This window comes from Dermacentor albipictus, chromosome 7 (assembly GCF_038994185.2).
Source record: "Dermacentor albipictus isolate Rhodes 1998 colony chromosome 7, USDA_Dalb.pri_finalv2, whole genome shotgun sequence".
Classification (NCBI taxonomy): Eukaryota; Metazoa; Arthropoda; class Arachnida; order Ixodida; family Ixodidae; genus Dermacentor; species Dermacentor albipictus.
The window spans coordinates 1,842,040-1,859,195 of NC_091827.1; the positions used below are offsets into that span (position 1 = coordinate 1,842,040).

The following is a 17,156-nucleotide window of genomic DNA, read 5'->3' on the forward strand; positions in this document are numbered from 1 at the left end:
CAAATTCAAGTTGTGGACGAACAAACATTAAGTAAGCTAGTTTTCAGGTCTCAGGTGGCGCACCATGAAGATTACATTTTAGATATCCGAATACGTGAAGCCTTATCTACAATTTTATTTATGTGTGTCGTCCAGGAAAGATTAGGAGTAAAGTGGATACCGAGGTATTTGTATTGTAGAAACAGAAGGCCCATAAAGAACTGCCATTTATTAAACAGATGACTGTGTTGATGTCACGGCTACCATCCTCGAACCTATATGCCTGATGGTGCTAGTCCAGTCTCTTCTACCACGGGGCTCTACAAGTACTGTCCACTACATGCCTCCTCCAATAGCGATGAAGGCACTGCCATTGAGCAGTTTAAGTTATGGAGATGGCACTGCCAGAGTCTAGATGAGCTGGCTTCAAGCAGTCAATGAAAATCGTCTCTTCGCGTCCGCTGACAAGTGTGACAAACTTGGTGTCATGCTTGACGACTTTGAAGGGACCATCGTAAGGAGCTTGTAAAGGAGTGCGAGTAGCGTCAAGATGGATAAATATGTGACTGCTATGAAGTAAAGATGGCCTCATGTAAACATTTCTGCAGTCATTGCGATGTGGCGGTGGTATGACAGTGGCCATTTTAATGCGAAAGCGATCAGTGTAAGACTGTAGGTCAGCAGATGACGGTTCCGAGGCGAAGAACTCACTGGTTACGCGAAGTGATGTGCCGAAAACGAGTGCTGCTGAGGAACACTGTGCATCTGCTTTCAGAGCTGTGCGAATACCTAGTAGAACCAAAGGCAGGTGCTCTGTCCATGGAATAATGGAGTCAGAGGCACAAAGTGCTGCTTTTAGTGGACGATGGAAGTGTTCTACCATTCCATTGGAACTCGGGTGATAAGCTGTCGTCCGTATGTGCATTACACCCAGAAGACGAGAGAGAGCTTGAAAGAGGGACGAGTCAAATTGTCTTCCTCTGTCTGTCGTTATGGTGTGTAGTATGCCGTAACAAGAAATCCAGGTATTTAAGATGGCCTGGGCTACGGACTCTGCAGTAATGTGTGAGATAAGCATTGCTTCAGGCCAGCGTATGAAGCGGTCGATACAAGTAAGTATGTATCATTGGCTCAAAGACGGTGGTATTGGCCCAACAATATCGATGTGAATGTGGCCGAAATGAACGCCTGTTGGTGGAAAATCACCAGGCACGCTCAGAGTGTGTCGATTGACCTTGGCAAGCTGGCACTGTATGCATGTCCGATACCAGCAATGGACGTCAACTGTTCATACGCAGCCACAGATAGCAGGAAGTGACCAGACGTTGTGTGCTACATACTCCAGGGTGCGATAAGGAGCATAGTGGATCAAAATCTTGCTGTCGAAATTGTTGTGAAACATACGGTTGGGGACGACCCGTAGACATGTCGCATATCACTGTGACATTGCAGCCAGGCAGTAAGGTATCTTCGAAGCGCAGAAAATCATTGGCAGTCCGGAACGTTTGAAGTTCATGGTCTATGTGTTGAGTGGTACCGAGGCGGGCGAAGTCAATGCTGGAACAGTTTACTTGGCTTGCATTCATATGAATTTGTAACAGAGCGTCAGCGACAGGATTATCGGCACCACTGATATGCCAAATATCAGCAGTGAATTCGGAGATATATGCAAGCTGGCGAATTTCGCGGGGAGTGTGCGAGCAACTGTTGGAGCTAATAGCGTAAATGAGTAGTTTGTGGTGAGTGAGAATAAAGAACTGATGCCCTTCGGGATGCTGTAAGAAGTGGCGGACTGCGAGGTAGAGTCCTAGCAATATGCAACCGAAAGTGCTGTAGCAGGTTTATTGCGGTGTCAGCTTCCCTGAAAAGAAAGCTATAGGCTGCCATGTCTTGCCAACCAGCTGTTGAAACACGGCGCCAACAGCTATGTCGGAGGCATCTACCATAACGGACATTGGAGAGTCTGGCTGTGGGTGTGCCAGTAGAATAGTGGTAGCAAGGGCACTCTTGGCAGAGATAAAAGCAGATTCAGCAGCATTAGTCCACGGTATAGCACGCTAGCTCGTCGTGTGCCAGAGAGTAGAATGTGCAGAGGCTGCGAAATTGAAGCACAACGAGGAATGAAACAGCAGTAGTAAATGATGAGACCCAGAAATGCCCATTATTGCTTGGTAGAAGACGGGCGTGGGAAATCTCTAATGGCTTGGACACGGGATGGGACGGGTTGGATGCCATGCTCATCTACTCGATGGCCCACAAAATCTAGAGAAGCAATGCCAAACTCACTCTTCGGGATGTTTACAACCAGGCCATATCGACGGAGGTGTTCAAACACCTTACGTAGGTCAGATTCATGTTCCACAGCGGAGCGACTGAATACAAGAATGTAGTCTAAATAGATGAAGCAACAAGTCAGGCCACGGAGTACTTGATTGACGAACCGCTGAAATGTTTGAGCGGCATTATAGAGGCCGAATGGCATGCGCACGTGTTTAAACATGAAAAAAAAAGGGGTAATCATTGCAGTTTTAGGATTGTCGAAGGCTCGACAGGAATCTGATGGTAGGCTTTTTACTAGATCCACCTTACTAAATATGCAGCACCAATGAAGCAATGCGGTGAAACCGTGGATGTGAGGTATAGGGTATCTATCGGGAATCGTCACTTTGTTTAAGGCACAGTAATCGCCACACGATCGCCAATCACCAGTCTTCTTGAGCACCATGTGTAAAGCAGATGACCAAGGCCAGGGGAAGGACGAACGAAGCCCAACTTGAGCATGTGTTCAAATTCTTGCTTTAAATTTTCAGACAGTCTGGTGCTAAGGGGCGAGGTTGAGCGTATGCTGGTGGTCTTTTGGTCACAATGTGGTGCGTGACGTTGTGCATTATTGGACGCTCTGGTGAGTGCGGTTCAAACAACTATGAAAATTCCAGCAGGATGGTGTACCACACTTTCGGTACCTGGGTGTGTGCTTGTACAAGACGCAAAGGAGCTCCAGACGTGGCGACACCTTGTACGGATAAGTTTGTTGAGGAGTCAAGGCGGAAGTTGCGAAAGTCGACGAGAAGGTTAAACTCCCACAGAAAATCAGGACCGGTGATTGGCCCACAGATGTCAGCAACGGTGAATAGCCATTGAAAAGGGCGTCGCAGACCAAGGTCAAGAGTGACAGATTTCTGGTCATACGTTTTAATGTTGGAACCATTGATGGCAGTGAGAAAAGACATTTCATGGTGATGTCTTCTGCGGTCTTGAAAAGTAGGGGGAATGACACAAATTTCCGCACTAGTGTCAACAAGATAGCGAACTTTCGTGACACAGTCGGTGACATACAAGAGATGGCTTGATGTAGAGCCAATAGCACTAGCCATCATCAGTGACTGGCCCGACCGTTTCCTGGAAAGTTGCCAGGCGGACGGCACTGCCGCGCGCAAGTGTCATATCTGACGTGACACCAACAAATAAAGGGAGACGGAGGGCGTGACACATTTTGGTCATGCGGGCGATGGTGCTGCTGATGGTTATTTGCCCAAAAGCGTAAGGCAGCCAAGTGGTTAGTTAGCTCCTCTACTTGCACAGCAAGATGCGTGCTTGAACTGTCGGGTTCGTCAAAGTGCTGCTGTAACTGGGGTTGTGTCGCAATGGGTGCATTACAACGGTCAATAGTGGATATCACAGGATGGAAAGAATCAATAATCTGGTCTGCCATTGTCACCAAGGCCTCGACAGACATTGTAGTCAGTGAGGCACATAAAATCATGCATACCTGGTTCGGTAGACGCTGTAAGAAGAGCTCCCAATGGATTTCCAAGTCTGCTGATGATGGACTGGTTCCCAGGAGTTGTGTGATGCAGCAAAGCAGCTCAGTCAGTATTCTATCACCAAGTTCCTCCGATGAGAGGAGCTGTTGATTGCGTCACGACTCAGAGTCGGTGGTGCGCCGTAGTAACTCCCGCTTAAGGGTATCATACTGATCATCGGGCGGAGGAGCTAGCAAAATGTCGCGGACCAAAGCTGCAGTGGTCGGATTAAGTGCACTCAAGACCTTGTCATACTTGGCCGCCTGAGATGCGACTCGGTGACAGCGAAACTGCGCCTCGATGTGGACAAACCAAAGTTCACAGTCCGAGGGCCAGAAATCGGGAAGCGTAAGTGTGGTGACGGAAAACATTTCGTTTTCTTCGTAACGTCGTTGTTCGGCAGTCGGTTACATGGCATCGAGAAGAAACTTGCTAGACTGATACAGTTGTGATGTGGTATCACGTCCGGGTCACCAACTTGCAGGAAAAGAAGGCCCACAAAGAAATGCCATTTATTAAACATATGACTGTGTTGATGTTGCAGCTACCATCGTCGAGCCGTATACCCCTGATGGCACTAGTCCAGTCTCTTCTTCCACTACAGGGCTCTACAAGTACTGTCCACTATAGTATGAAGATGCCGCTGAGACTGGGTGATTGTTAAGCAAGTAGGAGAACGTGCAGTTTAATAGTTTTTGGCTAAAAGTTACTAATTTACATTTGTAAGTGTCTCCTGCCATTAGCCATTTAGCGCACCATTTTGTTACACAGTCTACATCCTTCTGTAGCGGAAGATGATCAGTTAGATTAGAAATTTTACAGTAAATAACACAATCATCATCAAACAAATGAATGGTAGAGGTAATATTTGTAGCTAGGTCATTAATATATATTAGATATAGTAATGGGCCTGCCTAGAACACTGCCCTGGGGAACAACAAACTATACCTAAGAGAGGGTCAAAAGCATGGCAGTTTGGGCAAGTTGGTATGTCATGACTGTTTTAGGCTTGTAGCGCAGCTCGGAAGAGCAAAAAAGGAAGGAGGTAGGGGTAATCAAAGGGAACGGAAAACAGAGTGAGCGCTCACTTTGTTTTCCGTTCCCTTTGATTACCCCTACCTCCTTCCTTTTTTGCTCTTCCGAGCTGCGCTACAAGCCTAAAACAGCTAAGAGAGGGATGATGAGCAATTATTTATGCAAGTGAATTGTTTGCGAAATGACAAAAACATTCTAAACCATGATAGTGCTAAAGAATCTATGTTTAATTCAGAGTTTAGAAATTGAACGACAATGTGGTACGTGATCAAATGCCTTTGAAAAGTCAATGAAAACACAATCCGTCTGATGGTTATTGTTCATATTAGACAAAGCCTCATGAATAAATTCCAGGAGTTGCGTATCGCATGACAGCCCTTTTCTAAAACCATGCTGATGAGGGTAAAAAAACTGTTTTCTTCAAGATGCTATGCAATGCTTGATGCAATGATATGTTCTAGTAGCTTACATGAAATACTCGTTAAAGATATGGGCCGGTAGTTACTGATATTATTTTTGTCACCAGATTTGAACACTGGGATGACTTTGCCAATTTTCCAATCAAACGGAAGTTCGCCTGTCGACAGAGACTGCTGAAAAATGTGATAGAGGATTAAGTTACTTGAGGTTACTGCGAGTTTAAGAACACCAGGACAAGTGGACATTTTAATGTTATTGATTAAAGACGTGATGCCTTCAATGGTTAGTTCAACTGGGGTCATATATCTAGCCAATTTCGGCGGTGGAAACAATACTAGAATGACCTTCGTCGCTGAACACTGAAGTGAAATAATTATTAAACATGGCAGCACTTTTTTCATCAGAAATTAAATTTCCTCAGTCATCCTGTAGAGCTGTACAGACCTGTGGGTTATGTGGGGAGATTGTGTGCCAGAACTTTTTCGAGTTCTTTTGTATAAGAGACTGAAGGTCACAAGATAAAAAATAATGCTTCACTTTACAAACGGCATAGCAGTATTGTTTTTCGCAGCATTTTTGCTTCAATTTCAACGAGGGGGAGCTCAATTTTTGTGCTGCTTTGAACAAGCGTTTCTTTTTATTCTTTAGTGAGCGCAATGACCTATGGTACCATGTCTTGGATATGTTCACCCAGAATGAAATTTGAGGTATGTGATCATTTATTAGTTCTAGACGCTTTTCTTTAAACAAGGTCCAGTTTTCTTTTACTCTTCGAGACAAGAAAGTAGGAATGAATGAAGAGGAAAATTCTTGAAGACCAATTATTATTAAATTATGGGGTTTTACGTGCCAAAACCACTTTCTGATTATGAGGCACGCTATAGTGGAGGACTCTGGAAATTTCGACCATCTGGGGTTTTTTAACGTGGACCTAAATCTAAGTACACGGGTGTTTTCACATTTCGCCCCCATCGAAATGCGGCCGCCGTGACCGGGATTCGATGCCCCGACTTCGTGTTTAGCATTCGTGTTTAGCATGTAAATGGCACTCCAATCAGCTTTTTTGTAGTTAACATAAGCTCAGATGCAAGGTGCCGTGTATGTTATGGGATCTTGACTGCAAAATTGAAGAGGTGATGGTCACTGAATGCTTCACTAGTAGAAATGGTGCTTAAGGTCTCAGGGCTTGATGTCAAAATATGGTCAAGAATATTTGTTCCACAGGTTGGTTGGTTTACCAACTACATGAGTGAGAAATCCAAAGTTAGGTCAATGAATTCTTTGGAGCAGCGAGAGCTAGATGCGAGGTTCAACCAGTCAATATCCGGTGTGGGGTTCTCCTTCCGTACTCTTGGGACTGTGGGGTCTGATACGGGATATCTCCACACCGTACTCTTGGGACAAAGGAACGACAACACAGTAGTGCACACAATCACAAGGGCATTTATTGCACCTTTCATACATCAATGCCTGCTAGCCGAGTTGCTATCCACAAAACATGCCGATGGGCGCACGACAAATCTAGAGGTCCGACTTACCGCGACCGGAAGCGAGCGAATATGTTCGCCCCATGCTGGATCCCAATGCCTGGTCGTTCGCGTGTATAGTCACGCGAATCGTGGCGCGTTCGAAGGCGGCCACGCGAGGCGGTCTCGCAGATGCATCGGTCGCCGCGCGCGCGCGGAATGTCCGCGCTGCTTCGGCGACCCGCCGGGGAAGAGCGTTGCTGCACGTGCAGCCCGTTTGCTGTCTCGAAGCCAAGAGAGCGCGCCTCGTCTCTCCCGCCGAGGGTAACCCCGCAGCCGCGCAACACTAGCGCCATCTCTCGGACTGCGCTTCAACCACATCGGCCACGCTGACGTCACCCAGGCCACGCGGCGAAGCGGGATCACAGGAGACGCGCTATGCGGGAAAAACAGGGGAGGCGCGAGGATCGCGCATCCCCACATCTCCCCAACCTTAAATCACTACATATTCCGGCGAAACATGTCACTCGGTCTCACATCAACGCGCGCTTCGCGACATGGTAGTACATGCAAAAGTGGTCGCGCCGAAGAAATGTCTACACGCTGTCCATAACATGCGAGCCGACATTGTCCCTGGGTACACCGCTGGCGTCCGCCGGTCACAGCAGCAGCTTTGTAGACTCGACGGCACGATTCCAGGCCAGGACTCCGGAGACGACGACGCAGTAGTCGGTACGAGCAAGCGTCGCTCGCGCCGGCTCCTTTGTCCGCCGCCGAGGGTTGTGAGCTGGATACAGGAGGCCGCCGAAGTCGCCGCGCCGAACTGGCCACAGCATCACCATCGCCCGGGGTGGCTCGATCGTAGTCCGGGGCAGCAGCGCAGACGATGTGCAGGTGACGGCAAACCAGGGGTGACTCCAATCACACTGCGTAAACTCAACACACTCGGCAAACACTAAAGTAGTGCAAGGGAGAGGAATTCTGCATGCGTATCGCCCACGTGGTACGATGTTCAACTCGGCTAGCAAAAGATCGGGCAGCAACTCAGATGCTAAGTTCACGTGAACGAAGCTCGCTTTCTTGAGTCGAACGAGTAATTTCAATTCGTGCGAGGCCAACTAGAATGAGGTAAGCAAAGTGCAACACCTCAACGCCACGGTCCACCAGGTTGTGCCCCTCCACGTGCGACAGGCAGCTTCGTAAAGCCTTAGGCCTAAAGTGTCGCTACCCTGACAACAACCGGCATCCAAAAACAACACCCACAATGGGCGCAAAACGCAGCCGCGAGGAGACGTCAGCTCTGCGAGGTGGTCCTACTCCGCTCGGTGCACACAGCATCCGAGTTGACGGCGCCCACCGTCCCAGACGGTGTCGGAGCGCCCGGTGCCAGGCCGCAATACCAGTCAGCCCGTCGTGGCACCCGTGGCCCGCGGCCACCCGGCTCCCAGAGCCGCGACTTCATCAGAGTCAAAGAGATAGAAGAAGCTATTTACATAGGAAATTCGGACCACCCACGAGGCTTCCGTACTCACTCGCTTCAGGCTTGCCACTGCTCCGCGGGCGCTCAGCCTCGCTCTCCCAGGATGCAGACCACGTGGCTCTCGTACCAACGAATGCCATTAAAAAAAAACACTTGCGAAAAGGCTTAGTAAGTTGACATGTTCAAACACACTACAGCCACCGCCGCCTCGCTCAAGAAAGCACGCCGCTGACGCTAGCGATCAAAATCCACGCTAGGCCTACGCTTCGGTTCAAACAAAGGTCTCGAACGAAGCAACACTTAAAATTATCGTCCCATGCCCCAAGAGCCCCACGTTGGGCGCCAGATGTGGGGTCTGATGTGGGAGATTCTCCCTCACCGTGCTCTTGGGACAAAGGAACGACAACACAGTAGTGCACACAATCACAAGGGCATTTATTGCACCTTTCATACATCAATGCCTGCTAGCCGAGTTGCTATCCACAAAACATGCCGATGGGCGCGCGACAAATCTAGAGGTCCGACTTACCGCGACCGGAAGCGAGCGAATATGTTCGCCCCATGCTGGATCCCAACGCCTGGTCGTTCGCGTGTATAGTCACGCGAATCGTGGCGCGTTCGAAGGCGGCCACGCGAGGCGGTCTCGCAGATGCATCGGTCGCCGCGCGCGCGCGGAATGTCCGCGCTGCTTCGGCGACCCGCCGGGGAAGAGCGTTGCTGCACGTGCAGCCCGTTTGCTGTCTCGAAGCCAAGAGAGCGCGCCTCGTCTCTCCCGCCGAGGGTAACCCCGCAGCCGCGCAACACTAGCGCCATCTCTCGGACTGCGCTTCAACCACATCGGCCACGCTGACGTCACCCAGGCCACGCGGCGAAGCGGGATCACAGGAGACGCGCTATGCGGGAAAAACAGGGGAGGCGCGAGGATCGCGCATCCCCACAGGACAAAGGAACGACAACAGAGTAGTGCAAACAATCACAAGGGCATTTATTGCACCTTTCATAGATCAATGCCTGCTAGCCGAGTTGCTATCCACAAAACATGCCGATGGGCGCGCGACAAATCTAGAAGTCCGACTCACCGCGACCGGATAGCGAGCGAATATGTTCGCCCCATGCTGGATCCCAACGCCTGGTCATTCGCGCATACGGTCACACGAACGGTGGCGCGCTCGAAGGCGGCCACGCGAGACAGTCTCGCAGAAGCATGGATCGGCACGCGCGCGCGGGACGTCGGCCGCGTTTACCGGCCCGCCGCACAAGAGTCAGCGGGTTCTCCCTTGCGCCCAAGTAACCCCACCGCAGCGCAACACTCACGCCGTCTCTCGCACTGCGCTATAACCACATCGACCGCCGCGGGCGTCGCGCAGGCCACGCGGTGAAGCGGGATTGCAAGAAATGCACTATGCGGGAAAAACATATCAGGAGACGCGCGAGAGTCGCGCATCCCCACACCGGATAGTTGAAGTTGCTCATCAAAAATATATTAGCTTTTGGAAATTCAGCCCTAATGGCACTGAGGTTATCACGCAAATGAGAGATGAAGTGTGATAACAACGACGAGCAACAATGAAGGTCCGGCAGAAAAGAAGCTGTTTATTTCACAAAGCATCGTGTTCTTAAGCCCACTACTAGCGTGCCGTGCACAGCTTATCAGGAGCGCGGAATGACTATCACAACAGTGGCTCGCTAGGCACTCATGCTATCACATCTCATCCACCTTTAGACAACATACAGTCATTTCTTGAAGACTGATGGTCTGAACCAATCGATGGCCAACACGTATGCTGGCTACAGCGTGGAGGCACCACAGTGTCGTCGTTAGCTGGCACTGAAGACTGTCGCGAATCTTCTGAAGCATCGGGTGGCAGAGTCGAATTGGTTGTTGAAGGAGGAGGGAAACCGGTTCCATTTGTGCTGGCAGAAGCCAGTTCTTGGCATATGGTCTCCATTGCTGGCCCTGCCGATGTCTCTCGAGACTGCTCACTCGACGGAGATGCATGCTGCGAAAGCAAGGCTGGTCGTGGAAAAGAGGGGCAGAGGTGATCGGCGTGCACAAATTGAACTTGACCCGACACGCACACAAGATAGGTCGCTGGGGCTCACAATTTGCATCCCTATGTCGTCATCCCAAGCGGTGCCCTCATCACACGCGCAATTCACAAACACTCTTTCACCTACGACGAATGCACGTTGACAGCCCCTGTCCTTGTCTCTTTGCTGCTTAATGCACCATTGTTTATCATACGTCTTGCACAAAACTCGGTTTGACAAATGAAAAGCTAACTAGCGGCGGTCGCCACAAAAACAGCTTGGCTGGGGTCTTCCCAGTCACAGAATGAGGGGTATCCCTCTAAGACATCAAAAAACTGTCTCATCCTTCCTGCAAGGGTTGTTGTGTTCCATGTTCAGCAAGAGAAAACAATTGGTTTAAAGGAGCCTTCTTTGTTGTCTGAACTAGACACTCGGCTGCTCCGCTGGAGATTGCATGATACGGTGAAATCTTAGTATGTTTGATACAGTTATGAGACAAGAATGTTGCAAACTCCTGCAACACAAACTGTGGGCTGTTGTCACTTACAATCTCTTCAGGAAACCCGTACACTGCGAAAAGGCGCCGAAGCTTACCAACAGTCTGAGAGGTGGTAGTTGACGGCATATGCCAAACTTCAACTCATTTGGAGTATGCATCCACTAAGACAAGAAAGATGGGACTACCCTTTTGCGAATAGGCAACATGCACTCTTTGCCAACACCTTGATGGGCCACAGGTGGAGAAGCTGAGCTGCCGGTTGTACAAGTTGGCAGACTCGGCACTTCCTTATATATTCCTCAATAGCTTTGTCCATACTGTGCCACCACACAAAACCTCTTGCCAACATTTTCATTCGGCTAGAGCCAGGGCACTCCTCGTGAAGCAAAGATAGCACTAGGGCCTGAGGTTCCCGGGTACAATTACTCTTGTCCCCCACATAAGACAATTTTGTTCGACTGAGAGTTCCAGACGCCGGACATAAAAGGGTTTCAATTCGTCCACGACATTTGCTGGCCAACCCGTTCTAACTTACTTGAGAACTTTGCTAAGTGTGCCATCTTGTGCAGCTTGTTTTGACATATTTTGCACTGTGAGCGGCATGCATTCAAAAACAGACATTCGGCTGTTTCTGGTTTGGAAGAACAAGGATTAGGCAATTTTGACAGAGCATCAGCCACTTCAATTTCAGTTCCCTTGCGGTACTTCAGAGTGAATTCGTAAGAAGACATAATTAAAGACCACCTTTGCAATCTGGCCGCTGGTAGCGATGGCCTGGCTTTGTTGTGTCCCAAAATTGCCAGTAGTGGCAGATGGTCCATGTATAAGTCAAATTTTCTACCGTACAAGAACTTGTGGAATTTCTGGAATCCAAAAATAAGAGCGAGGGCTTCTCTTTCGCACTGCGCGGTGTTCTTTTCTGCCAGTGTCAAGTTACGCGAAGCAAATGCAATTGGGCACTCTTAGCTGTTCAGCAACACATGAAAAATAACAGCTCCAACGCCGTATGCTGATGCATCCCATTGCAGCCCAAGCGACTTGCATACATCATAGTAAGTGACGGCTCGACTGCGGATAAGCAGCTGTTTCATGCCCTGAAATGCGTCGCTGCATCTCTTCATCCAAACCCAACACTCTCCCTTTCAAAGTAGCTCGTACAATGGCTCAGCCACAGATGCTGGGTTGCTTAAAATTTTGCCATAGTAGTTTAGTAGCCCTAGATAAGCTTTCAACTCCTTGATATTCATTGGCTCAGAAGCATAGGTGATTGCTCTCACCTTGCTTTCAGTGGGATGTATCCCCTCTGAGCTTATCTTATGACCCAGATAAGACACTGAACTTATCTCTGCCTTGATGGTAATGTTGCACTCATTCAGCCGCTTTAAAACTATCTCAAGTATTTTTTCACTCATGTATATTCCAGCCAGCTAAAATCACATCGTCAATGTAGCAATTTACATTTTTAATGCCCATAAAGACTTTATCCATTAAGGATTGGAACAAAGCCGGAGCACTTGCTATACCATAGGGAAGTCTGTTGTACCGATATAGCCCCTGGTGTGTGTTTACTGTAACAACCGCTTTGGATTCAGGGCTAAGCATCACTTGCTGGTATACTGATGATAAATCGAGTACACAAAACAATTTTCCCTCACAAACTGCACTGAACAAATGTTCAGGTAGGGGCAACGGATAGTGATCCATTTTTGGGACCGGATTGACCATGACTTTGAAGTCGCCACACAACCTTATTTTGTCACCTTCCTTTTTTGGGACCACTACGAGTGGCATTGCCCAGTCGATCCGAGTTACACGCTCAAATACACCTTTTTTTTTTTTTTTCAAGGTCAGATAGCTCTTTTCCTACCGCTTCTTGCAGCGCAAAGAGTACCGGCCAGGATTTACAAAATACAGGGGTGCACTTAGGCTGCAGAACAAATTTTGCCTCATAGTTCTTAATAGCTCCCAAAGTGGAAGGAAATACCCGAGGGTACTTGAAACGCAGCTTCAACGCCTTGTCTTCAACACTCAAAGCGAAAAGGGATTTCCAGCTATGCTGTAACCTGTCAAGCCAGCTTATGCCTAGAATAGGCAGAGTGCGCTCACCGTCACTAACAACAGGTAAAATGGCACACTGACCCTTACAGCGAGCAGTGACACGACACTGACCAATAACATGCATTTTTTTGCACCTGTATAAGTCTTAAGCGCCAGTTTTGTTGGCTCATGTTTGACATGCGACAACTTGGCGTTGTACACACTTTCTCGCACTACCGTCATGGCCGCACTCGTGTCAACCTACATTGGCAGGTCGTGGCCTTCGACATTCACAGACACAACGTAGCTTTTCTTGGAAGGCGTAGTGTCACAACTGTATAACTTGTGCTCATCTTGCGATGACTTGGCGACGAGGCGACCAGGTGCACTTTTAGTTCCTTTTGGCTTGCCTGACACATCTTTTGAAGATGACCTACTCTCGAGCACCGTTTGCACTTGCAAGTCTTGTACCAACAGTTGTCTAACGCATGGGCTTTGCCCCAGCGGCTACGCTTCTGCTTTTTCCTTTTTCCTCTGTGCAAAGACGCACAAGCCTAATGTACCGTTTAGGAGCATCGTGAGTGAACGAGGCATGTGGCAGTTGTTGCTTAGTAGGCACATTCTAAAGGTGCTAAAATCTGTTAAAGTAGATGACCCTTTCTCGACAGGCAATTCACAAGACATAGTGCAGTTTCAACGAAACCAACAATCCATAGGCAATGCGTTTTCTGTGGATGTTGAGGATCTGTTTTATTCAATTCCACATGATGCACTTTTTGTAGCGGTAAATATGCGCATAGAAGAAAGCAGCATCATAGCTTTTCAAAATGCAGACGGTGTTATACTTGAGGACTTTTTAACACTATTGGAAGCCTATCTTAATAGTACAGTGGAATCTCGATGATACGATCACGGCTAATACGAATTTCTGGATGATACGAATTTTTCTGTGGTCCCGGCCGAGCCCCATTACTTTGCAACGTGCTAGAGAACGGTTGTTATGAATAAATATTCGACCCGCATCGGTTGATACGAAAATTACTGAAGACACTTTGGAAATTTTAAAGTGTGCTTGGCGAAAGCCAGACGCTGCTGCCCTCTGCACTCCGCTTCCCTGGCTTTGCTGTTCGGTGAAATGGCCGGTCGCTGCTGCCGTCTGCGCTCCAATTCATTCGCTTTGGTGTTTGGCGATATTGCCCGTCGCTGCTGCTGCTTTCGTTCTGCTTCCCTGCCTTTGGTATCCGGCGATCTAATCAGTCGTTGTTGGCGTTTCCGTTCTGCCTCCCTTGCTTTTGCATCTGGTGACATCTTCAGTCGTCGTATGTGCATTCGCTCCTTGTTCTTCTGGCGTTTGGTGTTAGGGGGAATCCGGCGTCCGCTGCCGCTTCCCCGAACCACTTGGCGCGAAATCACTGGGCCGCTTCGGAGCTACGGGTCTCACTCACTCGACTGTAACGAAACGCCTGGCGAAGGAGCGGCAGTGCAGCTGCCACCGCCGATGCGCGCGCGCTCGTTCTATCGCTACTGTGTGACGTGACAGTTGGTATGCGCAGCTGCGCCCCCTACCGGTGCGCTGGTTGCTAAGGAGGGGAGGAGGCTGCGCCGCTGCGCGGACATGAGGCCACAGTTGGCACGATTCCAGTGCACGGACGGATGCGACCGCGAGCATGAGCCCCACCGACGGCAGTGAAAGAGAACACCGCGCAGTAACGCGATTTCTCCCTCTCTCTCTTGGTGCGGAGGCACGGACGCGGCGCCAGACAGCACGGAGGCTGCGACTGGGCGCGGAGAGTTTGAAGCGGTGGCACTTTTGTTGCTGTTGTGCTTTTCCTCCTTTTCTGCGTGCCATCGGACGGAGTGGCTGCTGTGCTTCGGGTCACGTTCTTTGTGACGTGGGCGACGGCAAAGGACCACCACCGAGAGCTGAAATGCTGCATGCGCTCGAAGTTCTGAGGCATGCTATGGCCGCGGATGAAATCAGCGACGACAAGCACGCGTTTTTATGGATTTGAACAAAGTCTGCTAATTGACCTGACAAAGAAAACCAGAACAACATTAGAGACTTTTTCTTCAGGAAATAAATGCTTTTTACGTACGTGTGCCTGAGTTAGTTCACCTCTGACTCTTTAATTTAGCTAGTTTTAATTGTTTCGATAATACGAATTTCGGCTAATACGAATATATCTCGTGACTCCGTGAGATTCGTATCATCGAGATTCCACTGTACCTTTATTTGTTTTGGCAAACAGCTTTTCTTGCAATAATGCGGCATTTGCATTGGTTCGTGTATTGCGCCACTGCTGTGCAACATGTCCCTATCTAGTGTTGATCGTGTGCTCGATGAGGCTTTTAAACGGGACAGAACTTTAAATATTTTAAAATTTTTTCGGTACATGGACAACTTCTTAATCCTTTTTAACAGACAAGGCTCATCGAAGCGCTGCGATGATATTTTAAACATTTTTAGGGACAATGGCAAAGGGCTTTCGTTTGCGCATGAAGTGCCACAGCGTAACACCCTGCAGTATTTAGATTTAAGATTAACCTTTCATGATGGGCAAACTTGTTGGCAATATTTCCCACATGCCAAGAAAGGGTTGCTGCCATATAATTCATGTCATTCCAATATTGTCAAGCGTGGAATTACTATGCTCTGCTTGGAGTCTGCCCTCGGAAAGTCGTGTATGCACACGATGCAGGCCTCGTTCAATAATAAAATTAGGCGACTTAAAGCAGCACGGTTCCACGACTCGGTGACCTCAGTCATCGAAAGCCTTTTACGGAAGGTGAAAGGCACCAGCGCCACAAGGGAGGGAGAAAGTGCCAAAACCATAAGACCTGCAGTGATTCCTTATGTTCACAAGGTCTCCCATAACCTCAAGAAGGTGGCTGGCCGGTAAGGCGTACCCATTGCCTTTTCTGCGGTCAAGGGTAAGAGACTTCTGTCCATAAGCTGCGATGACAGAAGAATTGATGGCTTGTAAGGGGGTTGATTTCTACGTGACGTCTACGTGAAGCCGAGGTCAAAAAGGTGTGTTGCCTCTGTCGAGGGGCCTTACAGGTCCAAACACTCAGCATAAGCTGAACCCCCAGGATCCCCTTTTCCCCAGACACAGCTAAGCCATGCATGGTTAGACGTGGGAGAGTGCGACCTTCGTTTGCTCGGGTACGTGGTGTCGCAACTCACCAAACACCTGCTGACGCAGACGCCCCTGCGGGGAACAATACTGAGCTATTGGTAGCACTTCAAAATGCACAAGTTCGATGTGGCTATGATCCGTCGGTCAAGCTGGTGCAGGACAAAGTCGGTTCGCACGACGTAGAGCGGCCAAACTGGAGCATAGAGTATGAATGCGCACTCAAGCACCGTCGTGCACAAATCAAACGCTGCACATACACACTACAATTGCATTTAGTGTAGAACGACAGAAAGCTGAGCTAGTTGTTAAGGATTCATTATGCAAAATAGAAGTGAGGCGTGCAAACAGGACGCAAGAGTAGAGAAGTGGACAACACGAACGGCGTTCGTGTTGTCCACTCAGCTCTACTTTTGTGTCCTGTCTGCACGCCTCACTTCTATTTTGCATAATGCATTTAGCTGCAGTTTTCTATGTAGCGTAGATACTGCAGTGGCCGCAAGGTGGCATGACGAGTATGCTCGCTGAGCACACTGCAGTCACCGAGGGCAACTGCGTTTGGCGCATCTTAGGCACCAAAATTGGAAATAGTTGTGTCTACGTAAACATCCAAACTCAAATTTGAACTGCGCGCCACAGTGATGTTCGGCAGCCGCAGAATTGTGGGCTCACCCCGCTCCGCCATAGCCCTCGCAGTGCAAGGCATTGAAGAAGGAGTGGGAGCACTGTGAAGGAGGTCATGGGCAACCTTTGATTAGGAATAACTCTGCTTCTGCTGAACAACTTTTTGCATCAAAGTATTATTGAAATAGTCTATAGTAACTTAAAATGCATTTCTCGACTTCGATGAAGAGTGGTTCACGGCGCCTTCAAAGAAAAAATAAATATCAAGCCTCACATTTTCATTCTCCTAAATCTCTTCAAAAATTAGCCTTTATGGAGCTCACAGCCACTTTTGGTGTGGGTAAGCCCTGCATAAGAGAAAATTTTGCAGATGTCCTTAGGAGAAGCATTTCATTAAATCATTGCAGACTATTTCTCAACTCGAGCACTGCCAACAAAATGCAGTACGTTAAAAAAAAAACAGACAGCGTATTGGCACAGAGTTTAGCTGCAAAAAACATTTAAACCAAGTACCTGTAAGTGTAGCTTCTCGTTCTCTTCAATGCGACTCTGCAACTCTGCGTCAATGATGCCCTGGTGCATTGGAGAGGCCGTGGCTGCTGCATGGTGTTTCTTCTGCTAAGAAAAATTGATTGAAATGAAAAT

At 48.7% G+C, this 17,156-nt stretch overlaps 1 protein-coding gene across 5 annotated transcripts in view; it reads right to left on the minus strand.

The window, feature by feature from the left end:
* The window catches only part of LOC135918021 (protein phosphatase 1 regulatory subunit 21-like), a 247,346-nt gene that overhangs the window by 197,422 nt on the left and 32,768 nt on the right, over nt 1-17,156 (minus strand). For 3 of the 5 annotated variants that reach the window (XM_065451686.2, XM_065451684.2, XM_065451689.2), the window contains one exon: nt 17,025-17,129. In XM_065451686.2, coding sequence (XP_065307758.1) covers nt 17,025-17,129 — 105 coding nt within the window. The remainder of the gene's footprint in view (nt 1-17,024; nt 17,130-17,156) is intronic. The other 2 variants (XM_065451685.2, XM_065451687.2) reach the window with 1 other exon arrangement.